This window comes from Labeo rohita, chromosome 9 (genome assembly GCF_022985175.1).
Source record: "Labeo rohita strain BAU-BD-2019 chromosome 9, IGBB_LRoh.1.0, whole genome shotgun sequence".
Lineage (NCBI taxonomy): Eukaryota > Metazoa > Chordata > Actinopteri > Cypriniformes > Cyprinidae > Labeo > Labeo rohita.
This window is the reverse complement of record NC_066877.1, coordinates 15825377-15838794: the sequence shown is the minus strand read 5'-3', so window position 1 is coordinate 15838794 and position 13418 is coordinate 15825377. Positions and strand designations below refer to the sequence as shown.

The following is a 13418-nucleotide window of genomic DNA, read 5'->3' as shown; positions in this document are numbered from 1 at the left end:
CGCCCTTTTATCCAAGATGTTCATGTCTTTCTTTCTTTGTAAAGAAATTAAGGTTTTTGAGGTAAACATTTCAGGATTTTCTCCATTTAGTGTCCTTCAGTGGTAGCGAATGGGTTCAAGGTCCAAACTGCCTTTTCAATGCAACTTCGAAGGGCTCCACACGATCCCAGCCAAGAAATAAGGGTCTTATCTAGTGAAACGATCATTCATTTTCTAAAAAAATAAAAATTAATATACTTTTTAACCACTAATGCTTGTCTTGCACAGGTCAAGTGTGGTTAGTTCTTCATTTGTGTACTTTGGTTTCAAAAGGTAGGGTAGGGAGAAAAACATCTTATTTTCTCTTCCAACTTTAAAATTGTCTGACATCGTTGGTTTACCCTTTTTTGTAAAGGCCATTTGACTTTCTTTGCATGTTTGCTTTGTAAACACTGGGTTGGTACTTCTCCCTAAGTTACACATGACCTTTCCAACATGAAAGTAATGGATGCAGTCAAGCTAGTGCAAGATGAGCATTTGTGGTTAAAATATATATACATTTTTATTTTTTCTTAGAAAATGACCTATAGTTTTGATAAGAGGGTCATTCCACAAATTTGGTGCCTTTTCCACTTGGAAAAATTGAAAAATAAAGTATGTTTAATCAATTCTTTTTTTTTTTTTTTTTTTTAATATCCATGAAATGAAGACACCTTAAAATGACAAGAAACTGTATTGTGACATCTCAGGCTGTAATTTGTAAAAAAAAAAAAAAAAAAACGTAATTTTTTATTTTATGACTATTTTTCTACCTCATGTTTTGGTATTTTTGTCAACCCTGTTACCGACACAAGCATTACGAGATACTATAGTTTAATTAGAACTCACATGAGACCCTGGACCACAAAACCAGTCTTAAGTAGCACGGGTATATTTATACCAATAGCCAAAAATACATTGTATGGGTCAAAATTATCTATTTTTCTTTTATGCCAAAATCATTAGGATATTAAGTTAAGATCATGTTCCATGAAGATTTTTTTAACTTCCTACTGTAAATATATCAAAACTTAATTATTGATTAGTAATATGCATTGCAAAGTACTTCATTTGGACAACTTTAAAGGTGATTTTCTCAATATTTAGATTTTTTTGCAGCCTCAGATACCAGATTTTCAAATAGTTGTATCTCAACCAAATATTGTCCTATCCTAACAAACCATACATCAATAGAAAGCTTATTTATTAATGTATAAATCTTAAAAATTGAAGAAAAAAAAAATCTTAAAAAAAACATTGACCCTTAAGACTGGTTTTGTGGTCCAGGGTCACATATGCCACTGAATGATATAGGCATTAGCTTAATAATATACTGAGGATGATCTTTAAAATGTTTGAATTTTTCAAAGACATTCATTAAAAACAGGATCAAACCTAATTAATGTCATTTCTGTTGAAACATGTCAAAACCTGTTACTCTAAAAAGTAACAGGTTGACAGTAACAGGTTTGACAATTTCAAACAAATTTTCTCATTGCTAGCTAATAGTCAAGTTCACAAAAACACACACTGTACACTCTGAAAGGATTATACTTGTAGGTATCAGTTATATTAAATGTAAGAAATAATTGTTTAAATGTACATTTTATAAAATGTAACAGGATTGACATTGTATGATGGCCCCCCTCAGTCAAGCCTCATGAATCATCAAAAATAGAACATTATAGAGGAGTGAGAGAAACATTCTTATGTTTTAAGTGTTGGAATCCTGGTGCAACTACCTGAACTTTTTTTAACAGAACTGGCATTTAAAGTCAAGCAATATAACAGCAGAAATGGTCTCCTCACCAGCTGACACCTCTGACATCTTCAGCGTTGATGTCTGGTGTGTGAGGTGGAGGCGCCCACTGTTGATCTGCAAAATCAGGTAACGGGGCTCCTGACCAGAGATCAGTGGACTGGACAGAAGCAGGCCATCAGGGTTCCAGGTGCGAAACTGCAGGCGCACCGAAAGGCCCTCCAGGATCGGTGCAGGTGCTGGCAGCGACAGAAAGCTGCTGCTGGAACTCTGAAATGTGGCGGCCACCAGCTGTGGTTCCGAGCAGGAAAAGGTCACGTTGCCCTGTGAGAGAAGGGAGAACGCCAAAGCATCGGTTTACATGCAAGCAGGGAATGACCAAACGGCAATGCAGTCTGGGTACAAATGACCCAATTGCATATCTATGGTAGCTGATCACACACAAGGTAATCAGTGAATTTATTCCAATTTCAGATGTTACTGGCCAAAACCATGCAGTTAAAGAGATTCACCCAAAAATGAAAATTCTGTCATTAATTACTCACCCTCATGTCGTTCCAAACCTGACCTTCGTTTATCTTCGCGAAACAAATTAAGATATTTCTGATGAAATCCAAAAGCTTTCTGACCCTGCATAGACAGCAACACCTAACAACTTTCAAGCAACTGCTGAAAACCCATCTCTTTCGACACTACTTGACTTAAAAAAAAAAAAAAAAAAAAAAAAAAAATTCCTTTTCTACTCTTTTCCCTTTCTAGCTTGTACTTAATTGAACAATGCCTGTTATATGGTATTTTGAGCACCTCGTAGGTCGTTTTGCTTCTTTAGGACAAATCGCTTGATGTATTCCCCACCTGTAAGTCGCTTTGGATAAAAGCGTCTGCTAAATGAATAAATGTAAATGTAAATGTAAAACACAAATGACATGTTCAAAGCCCAGTAAGGACATTGTTAAAATAGTCCATGTGACATAAGAGGTTAAATCTTGTATTTTATGAAGCTACAGGAATACTTTTTGTGCGCAAAGAAAACATACAGTAAATAACTTTTGAATTCAACCATTTCTTCTCTTCCCTGTCAGTCTTTGCTGCCGTTCATGAGAGTGCACAACGCACACATGTGGTGCTGCTGACGCAGGAGCCAGTGCTCTGACATAGAACGTCCATCTCTCTTAGTTCATCATCTGTATATTTTGGTTCAAATAAGTAAGGCTGGGCAAAAAATTGCAGGTTGCCCTCTCTGTCGAAATCTTCAGACATGTTTACAAAGACTGTTTTATGTACACTGTGCTTCTTCTTCTGCTTGTAAGCTGACTGGGAATAGAAGAAATTGTTGAATACAGTTTTTATTTATTTTTTTTTCTGCACACAAACAGTATTGTCGTCGCATCATAAAATTAAGGTTGAACCTCTTAAGTCACACAAGCTATTTTAGCGACGTCCTTACTACCTTTCTGGGCCTTGAATGTGTCAGTTGCGTTGCTGTTTATGCAAGGTCAGAAAGCTCTCAGATTTCATCAAAAATATCTTACTTTGTGTTCCAAAGATGAACAAAGATCTTACAGGTTTGGAACAACGTCAAGGTGATAAATTAATGACAAAATTTTCATTTTTGGATGAACAATCCTTTCAAAAGATAGTAAATATGTTAGTGTACACATCTTAATCGTTAGCGTATTCACATTTGTTTGACTGAATATCATAATATACAATTCATAATGTTATGTTTCACTCTTTATTTCACTATTCATATATTCATAAGCAGCAAAGCAAGTTTTGTCAAACCAATTTTTGTTAATTCTGTAATTATGCACTTATATAAAGTATATTTTTAATACAGATATTAGCACATGCTCATTATAGAAAAGGTGCATTCAAGTCATTGAACTGCAGTTGAAAAACTAAAAATAAGTGTCATGTCATTGCTGAAATGTGAAAAATGAGATGCAACTGAGAAAGCTGGTAGCACAAGAGATTATGTCGAAGGAAAAAAAGGGAAAAAGAGGAAACAAGCTGAAGGGTTACAAGAGAATTGGAGAGGCTGAAAGGCAGACAGGCTAAACCCACAAAGGCAGCAGGCGGTCTGGATAAATGTCACCAGCGCAGCTCCACGGAGAGCAACAGAAGCACAGAGAGCACATCCGCAGGACAGAAGCTCACGTAGGCGTGAAAAGGTTACTGCAGTGTGAGGTGAACACCTCATTGATCCCTGTGCCACAGGGCTGTACAGACACCAGACTGCTGAACTGAGGCCTCAGCAGACCTTCTCCAACCTGACAGCCTTAAGCTGTATATCGTGAACACGTGTTTGCATTTTACGGAGCTAGACAGAATACCAGTCATCCCTCCTCTGAAGTTATTGAGTTGTGGTTGTCTTGTCATTTTGATTTAGGGAAATAAACAGAAATGTGATGTGATCATTTCTAACAAGCAGCTTTTTAGCAGGAAGAGAGAACTCAAATGTGACAGAAAAACAGGATTTGCGAAATTGCTGAGAAAAGAAGTAAGAAAAAAAAAAACTCATGTGTGAAACTTGGCACAGTTTGTGCACAGCTTTAAAGATTCCTGCTGATACTGAAGCTGAAAAAGTAATATGTTTGTACAGGTTATAATACATACAGAACAACTGAAGCATTACTATGACTGAGAGGATCACAACACCACTAGTTCAGAAGCCAGGTCTCATAATAAACCAAATGCTTACCACACTGTATATCTGAGGTTTTCTCCGTTTTGCTAAGTCAATGATGTTCACTCCATTGTAGTAGAGGTTCTCCATGCAGCCATGAAAGTTACGTCGAATGAAGGTTCCTGGTTTACCTGGCAGTGGGATCCCACCAAAGCTTAGCTGTTTTGGAGAATGAACGAAACACAGAAACATACATAAATATAGCTGCAAGCAGCAATTAAGGTTCAAGCACTTTAAGGCATTTAAGCAAATACCCAACAAACATGAGACGTCCACCCGACGTGCAGATCATGTCTATATTCCGACAAAGACGTTGAAATGACGTCGTTTGGACGTCGTTTGCTCAGTGGGTATGGAAAAAGACACTGTTTAGCAAGTCTGTAACCATCTAAATCAATGATTGAAAAAAGCATTTTTGGAAAATACAGGTAATTTGCCATAGAAATACGATGTTTTTTTTTTCTTTTCATGTTTATGACTGTTAAAGCGCCAACTGTTGTCCAATCCCCTTAAAACTTTGCATGCATGTATAGAATCACCTGTCACATGTGCTCAGCAGGTTTTGTACAGTTTTAAATTTTTCTTTAGACTTCATAGAATTTGGGTAAATCTGGACAGGCCCTTTTCTATACGACACAGTTATAGAAAAAAAAAAAAAAACTAAGACTAGTTCACAAAAGTAGGTTTTTTACATCTTAATCTTTTGACAAACAATTTGATTGACAACAGTGGTTCTAGAGCAAGGGTGTCAAACTCAGTTCCTGGAGGGCCGCAGCCCTGCAGAGTTTTGTTCCAACCTTGCTCCAACACATACTATGCAGTTTTCAATTAAGCCTGAAAGACTTGATTAGCTGGATCAAGCATGTTTAATTAGGGTTGCATCTAAACTCTGCAGCCCTCCAGGACCGGAGTGTGACACCCCAGAATGAGGAGTTCTATAGTACAATATTTATTTTTTTTATGTATGTGTGAAAAACCGCATGATGTACAATCGTTTACATCCTTTAAAAATGCGATCTCGCACCCCAGGGGCTGATTTCTTTAAATTTTCTTTCAGACCTTGGGGGCTGTGAGTCAAACAGGCTAATTATAGCCATTTTTATGTTTTTTTTCCCTTCATATAGCGCAACCAAGTGGCCAAGCTCCACGACTTTTTTTCAGTGACCTCAGATTGAGCTCTAACATAAGTTTTCTGGGTTTGACAGAGATATCTCATTCCGTTCAGGAGTTATAAGCATTTTACTAAAAGTGGCCCTGCCCCTTTTGCAAGTTTTGGCATCCCTTTGCGATGGTGAGTCGGAAGTTCAACTCTTTTTTTTGGGAATTATTAATGTTCACTTACCAGAGAATCTTTCTCAGTTGGTTAGGTTTCGATTGGGCAAAAGTAGGTTTTTCAAAAAATACGAAATACATGAAAATTTCACCATGTAAATCTGAAGCGATTCCAACGACTTAAGACACTTGAGTCTCCAAATGACAGTTTAGGAGTTATGAGCGATTTCGTACTTTTGATCATTGTAGCGCCCCCGTCAGGCCGATTGGGGTGAGCCTTGGTCACGTTGTAGGCGGTGTGAGTACAACCATCCCTCCAAGTTTCAAGTCTCTATGACTTACAGTTTGAGCTGCATGATCAGTTTTACATGGAGAACCGTGACCTTTCTAACATTTACAAAAGGGTTTCAGCGCTACATTCTTAATCAAGAATAAAACATCAAATGTGCTTGCTTTCTATTTCTACATGTGCAGTATTACTCTAAATTGGATGGATAGATTAATGCCTCTACATATATGTATACACAAAATTTGATATATAAACAGAAATTTTATTTTATTAAATAAAATAAAAATACATTTTATTTATACTCCTCACAGTCTGTCATACAATTAAAGAGCACTTCTGAACATTGACTTGAGACTAGCTTGTTGTGGTAAACAAAATGCCTGAAGTCTTTGGTATTTTGGGCTGTCTTACACGATTTCCTTCAGGTCATGCCACAACATTTCAGTGGGTTTAAGGTCAAGACCTGACTTGGCTTTTCCAAATATGAATTTTTTTCTAACTCATCCATTTAGTTGTAGATTCTGCAAAGGATCATTGTAATGCTGTTTGAGCCTCTTTCTGTTAAGTTCCATCTCACGTATGGAGAATCTGACATGGTTGTATAAAATTTATGGATACAGTCCAGAATTTATTTTTCAATCAGTTACTCTGCTGTGCTGCTCGGCCGCAGGACAGTTTCACACTGTTTTGAATGTTTAAGATGAGGTTTTTCTTTGTTGGAACATTTCTTTTTTCTTTTTTTAAATCCACAATACTTTCTTTAAAAAGACACTGGGAACATTCAGTCCAATGATGTGCCTTCACAGAAGGCACTAGTAAGTTTCCATTCAAGAACAGTACATTCACAGGGGCTTATATTTAAAAATAAATATAGAAATGAACAAGACGATCATGTAATTAGAAAGCATGACAAGGCAACTGCAGCGTCCTTGCTGCTGTGGGAAATAAAGGTCAGTCTGTGGCCAGGCGGTCATCGTCTCAGTGGCAGCCAAGCTATGTCAAGCCATTCCTGGATATGGAGGACACGTTTTACTACTCATACACAGAAGAGTAGCATCTCTCATAGGTGAGGTGAACTGCTGCCTTTATAGTGCTATTAACTTCAGGTGCACCTCATCAGCTGAGCTCCAGTTAGCCTTTGACTCCTATTGTAAGTCTGGCTCTAGGACAGCCACTAGAGAGCTGGGCAAACTGTGATACAAGGGGAGGCAGATACTCCATCATGAAGTCGAAATGTTCCCCTTGATGATCAATAATGCATTTTCTTGTGGTTTTGAAATGTAGTGCCTCGTGGGTATTTAAAAATCATTTCCTATGCCCCCTGAGAACCAAAACTGTGTGATAAAGAGAATACTGTAATACATAAATTCTTTTTGTCTGTGCTAGTGATATTTTCACCTCAAACACCTGATTTTCATCTGTTGGTTGGAGCGTTTTATCTTTTTTGCCCTCTTTAAAAGGCTTATTAAATTAGTTCAATCACATATTCAATTACTTGTTCAGTTAATGAATTATAATTGGACAGTGGGAATTAATTCAGTTAAATTCCAATTTATATCAGTATGTTTGATATGCAAAAACATTGCATTGTTTGGGCTAAGTAGGATTTTTCATAAAAGACATCCACATAAAAGATGTTTACATATAGTCCACAAGAGAAAATAATAGTTGAATTGATAAAAATGACCCCATTCAAAAGTTTACATCCCCTTGATTCTTAATACTGTATTCTTACTGGAAATGATCCACAGCTGTGTGTGTGTGTGTGTGTGTGTGTGTGTTTTTTTTTTTTTTTTTTTTTTTTTTTTTTTGTGATAGTTGTACAGGAGTCCCTTGTTCGTCCTGAACAGTTAAACTGCCACTGCTCTTCAGAAAAATCCTTCAGGTCCCACAAATCCTTTGGTTTTCCAGCATTTTTGTGTATTTGAACCCTTTTCAACAATGACTGTATGATTTTGAGATCCATCTTTTCACACTGAGGACAACTGAGGGACTCATATGCAACTATTACAAAAGGTTCAAACTCCAGAAGGAAACACAAAAAAAAACATGGAAACTTTTTGAATTTGAAGATCAGGGTAAATTTAACTTATTTTGTCTTCTGGGAAACATGTAACTATCTTCTGTAGCCTCTGAAGGGCAGTACTGATTGAAAAAATATGATATGTAGGCAAAAAAAAAAAAAAAAAAAAAACATATTCTGTACACATTCTGTACACATATTCTGTTCAAAAGTTTTCCCCCCCCCTGGCTCTTAATGCATGTTTTTTCCTTCTGGAGCATCAGTGAGTGTTTGAACCTTCTGTAATAGTTGCATATGAGTCCCTCAGTTGTCCTCAGTGTGAATATATGGATCTTAAAATCATACAGTCATTGTTGGAAAGGGATCAAATGCATAACAATTCTGAAAAACCAAAGAATGTGTGGGACCTGAAGAAGTTTTCTGAAGAACAGCAGGCAGTTTTACTGTTCAGGACAAACAAAGGATTCATGAACAACTATCACCAAACAAAAAAACACAGCTGTGGATCATTCAGGTAACAAAACAGTATTAAGAATCAAGAAGACGTAAACTTTTGAACAGCGTCATTTTTATAAATTCATCTATTATTTTCTCTTATGACCTACATGTGAAGAGTTCAGATGCAAAACCAGCTAAAAGCCATCTCAGTCAAAAATGAGATAATGATACTGAGTGAATGCTCCTGACACATATTATACATCCATCAAATACCTTTACTTCAAACTCGCTAAATTCCAGCCTCAGCCCAATCAGAAGAACCAGTACTTACATAGAAACCTATACAAAGTAGCCAAAAAGAAATGCTAATTTTGAAGAAACACGTCAGATGGATTTAGAGGCTTTTGCATCTGAACTCTTCATGTAAACATCTTTTATGTGAAATATCTTATTCAGGTCAGTTCTAAATAAACAGTAGCATGCATTTTGTACAATCCCTCTTATTCTGGTAAAAAATGAACATTTTTTTAATGATTCTGAAAGGCAGATGCAAACTTTTGACCTAAGTTTTACTTATTTTATTTTATTTTACTGTTTAAAAGCACCAACCTTTGTGCCTCCACCAGATAAATTCCACAGGTGTAGAGTTTGCCACCTCTAAGTCATTTCAAAAAAGAGGAAATTACAGGGTTACCAACCTCATAGTCGACCTCTAGAGAGTCTCCATCACCCTTGGTCCGAAAGTGCTGAGTGTGTCTGTCCAAAGTGAAGTTGACCTGCTTGTTAAAGCGTTCGATCAGAACAGAGTGCCAGTGCAGATCATCCAGGAGACTTCCTAGAGTGACCACCATACGAGCACTGCTGGATCTCACCCTGCTGTCATCTGCCAATTAGAAGAGGTTTCTCATGAGTCATATGCTACTAGCACAGCATGCATTCATTAGCACATGTATTAATATATTCTTTAATAATACATTCTAAGAAATTCCATCAATAGTCTGCCTTCACTCCAAAGTATTTATAGTTAAATATTGAACACTTGAATCCTTCAACCCTTTGAAGTTGCTAGCTTTCCCCAGTACTGTAACTCACCCAGGTTTAGATGCAAGGCCAGCCTGCCACGATGAAGCTCCAGAGTGATATAATCTCCTCGCTGGCCTTCTCCATGCAGTAAAACACCTTCTGCCTGTCGACTCTTAAATCGCAGCGATATAACATCTTTCACCGTGCTCATAGACTTTTGGTTGAATCGGTAGAGCAAAGAGCTTCTGCCATCAAAATCAGCCACATATGATCCTGTAAACACATGAGACATATGAAACACAGGCTGAAGCTTTTCTTATTACACTCAAAATTTAAATAACAAACAAAATATCAGTACACAGAACAATAATTGGGGAGTCTTTTCACATTAATGTTATTATAACAAAAAAAAAATCATGATGAAACTAAAAAAAGAGATTGACTAAACTGCTAAAACTGTGATTCGCAGGTGCCTTGAATTTGTTGCAAGGAACATTTTAGGACATTAACATACTTGCAATCTTACAATCCAAATTCACATCCAGTAAAACAGCAAAAACCAATGTATGTAACCCAAGGCACAACTTTTAAAATATGAACAACTTTTAAAAAAACTAGTCATCATACAAATGTGATAAAAATCACAAGATTACACACTACTAGACTTTCCTGCAATGCATACAAAACAACAAACTGAATACAAAAAAAAAATCCCTCACAGAAACATGTGCCTTGTTGCTAGGAGATGCATGACAAATAAGAACAATATGTGTTCTAAAATTGGCTTAAAATATCATACATGTCTGATGCACTAGATAGAATCATGATCTAAAGCAAAAAATATCTGCCTATCAAACACTACTCAGTTTTCTGTGAAATCTGTCAACTCTGACTTCCCAAAATCTGCAGGCTTTCAGCAACTAGTCTCAACTTGTCCACACTGCAAATTGGTGCAAAAATCTGTGCAGAAGTTATAAATGAGTTATAAATGAGCTACTTAGATAATGGGAGGCTATCATAAAAAGACTGGCATCTCTTAAGATATTAGAACCTTTCTCTATTGAGGTTTTAATCGAGCAAGTTAATGGAGCTCAACAGCTCACAGCACAGACGATGAACTCTGCAAATCAAGCGTTTCATTGATGTTTAAATCTAGTGTCTGAATGACATAACATCATGCGATCAACTGCTGCCCATACTCAATTCTATATTAAATACTGGTAAACAGAAATGTTGTCTCTTAATTTTCACATGACTTATTCAGTGAAAACTAAATAATTAGTATAAAGATTACTAGCTCTTTTCAGGGAGTTCAGCTTCCTAAAGTAAAAGAGAAGAAATTATGCTTCTCCTTATACAAGAAAAAAATGATAGAGACTCATAAAGTTAATTAAGTTTGTCTTTAGATGCTCAAAAAGGCATCTGGCCTGAAAGAGAGCGTCTGCTATGTCTCAGTTCCCAATTATCCATTTGAACATCGCAGTCAGTGTGACCCACTGTTCCAAAACATTTACCATTTTTCTTTGTTGGGTCTCACTTTATATTAGGTGGCCTTAACTACTATGTACTTACATCAAAAAAATAAGTACAATGTACTTATTGTGTTCATATTTTATTGCAAAACACTTTTGCTGCGATTAAGGTGGGGTATGGGTAAGGTTAGGGACAGGTTTGGTGGTATGGGTGGGTTTAAGGGTGGGTAAAGATGTAACAGTATAATTAGGGGTTCAAGCATGGAATTTTCAGGTATATTTAGCTTTTCTGAAAAACCTACTTTTGCAAACTAGTTTTCTGCCTGATCTGAACCAAACCAGTGTGAGAGTGAATATCAATAATTATCCAAAAAAAAGTTTAACTTTTGACTCACCGTCGCAAATGGGTGCCAAAATGTGTAAAAGGGGCACAGCGACTTTTAGCAAAATGCCTTTAACTCCTGAACGGAATGAGGTATCTTCGGCAAACTCAGAACACTTACGTAAGAGCTTGATCTGAGGTCAAAGGGGGAAAAAAACATGGAGCTTGGCCACTTGGTGGCGCTATAAGAAGAAAAAAACATAAAAATGGCTGTAACTGTGCAACCATTTGTCAACATGAAAATCGATGTGTACGGTCTTGGTCCGAAGTGCCACAAGTGTCACATCTCAAAAAACATGGCCGCCATTGGCCGACGAAGTTTCAGCACCTGTTAGACAAGTTTAATGGAGGCTGATCGGAATGAATCTCGGTGGGCCTGTTTGAAAGTCTGAGAGAAATTTGAAAGAAATCAGCCACTGGGGGGGTGATATTGCATTTTTCAAGGGTGTAAAGGATTGTACATTTCCGCACATGTGCGCAATATTCTTATTATATGATAGAACTCCTCATTCCAGACAACTTTGCATCTAGAACCACTGCTGTCAATCAAATAGGCTTGCTGAATAATGTCTTTTTTCATATGTCCTTAAATACCTTAAAGTGCTTGAACCCTGGTAATCGCTGCTTGCAGCTATATTTATAAATGCAATTACAGAAATTAATTACAGATGTAATTACAACCAGGTATTTTTGATATATAAGGACAATGTAAAACATGCATGTACACAATAAATGCACTGTATCAACTGATTAATTTAAAAATAAGCACCTAAGCCACCTCATATAAAGTGGCACTCATTGTTTTCTTTTAAAAATATGACTTTTTGATAGACCAAACCAGTCAAAACATAAAATCTCCTGCACGTTTGCACAGTTGCTTTGCAGAAACCTCTTTATTGGTGATCCAGTTTATTACTGCATGATGGCACTTATTATGATCTAAAACTCTATAGCCTACAGAAAAATGAACGAAAGGAGTTTACAAAAAATATAGAAAATGAATGCCTCCTTTTTTGGATTAGTGAAGCCAGCATTGAATACAATGACCTATTTTTGATTATAATAATAAGCAGCTGCTCTGTTTGGTCAAATAGGGATACTGTGAGCTATGAGGGACGTGGTCTGGGCATTGCAATCTTGCAGTCGTGATAATGACACTTATCTAGTATTGCACCATTCTCAGGTTCAGCTTGAGTTCACAACTGTCACAGCAGTTGGCTGATTAGCATTAGTATTTTGCCTATTATGTGATATGCAGCTCAAGTTAATCTGAGCTGTTAGGTGCAATCACAGCACTACCAGTGAGCACTAGCCGTCAAATCATGTATAATTAAAGAACATTTATGCTCTTCTCTCAAGGTGATATTCGGCACTTGAGATTCAGTGTATATCAGTCAGACCAGTGCTTATAGATTTATCATATCAGAGCTCTATGCTTCAGATTTGTCATGAGATTTGCATGTGAATTCTTTAAGTGCCTGTGGTTGATTAGCATAGACAGCCGAATTGAGATTCTTCATGCAGCATTTATCTGCAAAGCACACATTCATTCGATTTTAATACACGGATCATGCCACGGAATAATGAAGGCGTTAACTGAGGGACCTTTTTATAAACGCCTTTGTCATGCAACAATTGATCCATTTTAAGGACCTCGGTATCATTAAAGGAACTTTTTTTTAATTTATCTAGCTAACACAGCCTGGTAAGTGTTTGATATTTGGACACCTTTGTTCAGTTTTTGTAAAGTATTTTTAAAGAAAGTCATCAAAGGACCATCATTTAAAGGAAAGTGGAGTGAAACTGCTGCTGTCATGTAATGAATTATCCGTGTCACCTTAATTCAACACCTGGAAAAAATACTGTGTGACTAGAAAAGGACAAAGGACAGAGGGTATGTGAAGATCTACAGCAAGAATTATGGGTAATGTTATCACCTTATATACTGTGTCACAACTATTTTGTTGTCTCTGTTACTAAGACTGTGGAAATGTGCTCTGTGAACCTATATCGGATTCAAGATGCTTCTGTAATCCTTTTCTTTTCTTTTCTT

General features: G+C 36.8%; 1 protein-coding gene across 1 annotated transcript in view; it reads right to left on the bottom strand.

Moving 5' to 3' along the window:
- The window catches only part of cntnap5a (contactin associated protein family member 5a), an 86352-nt gene that overhangs the window by 36842 nt on the left and 36092 nt on the right, over positions 1-13418 (bottom strand). Inside the window, exons 5-8 of the mRNA XM_051120043.1 lie at positions 9581-9784; positions 9187-9371; positions 4482-4625; positions 1828-2101 (exon numbers count right to left, since the gene is read on the bottom strand). Coding sequence (XP_050976000.1) covers positions 1828-2101; positions 4482-4625; positions 9187-9371; positions 9581-9784 — 807 coding nt within the window. The remainder of the gene's footprint in view (positions 1-1827; positions 2102-4481; positions 4626-9186; positions 9372-9580; positions 9785-13418) is intronic.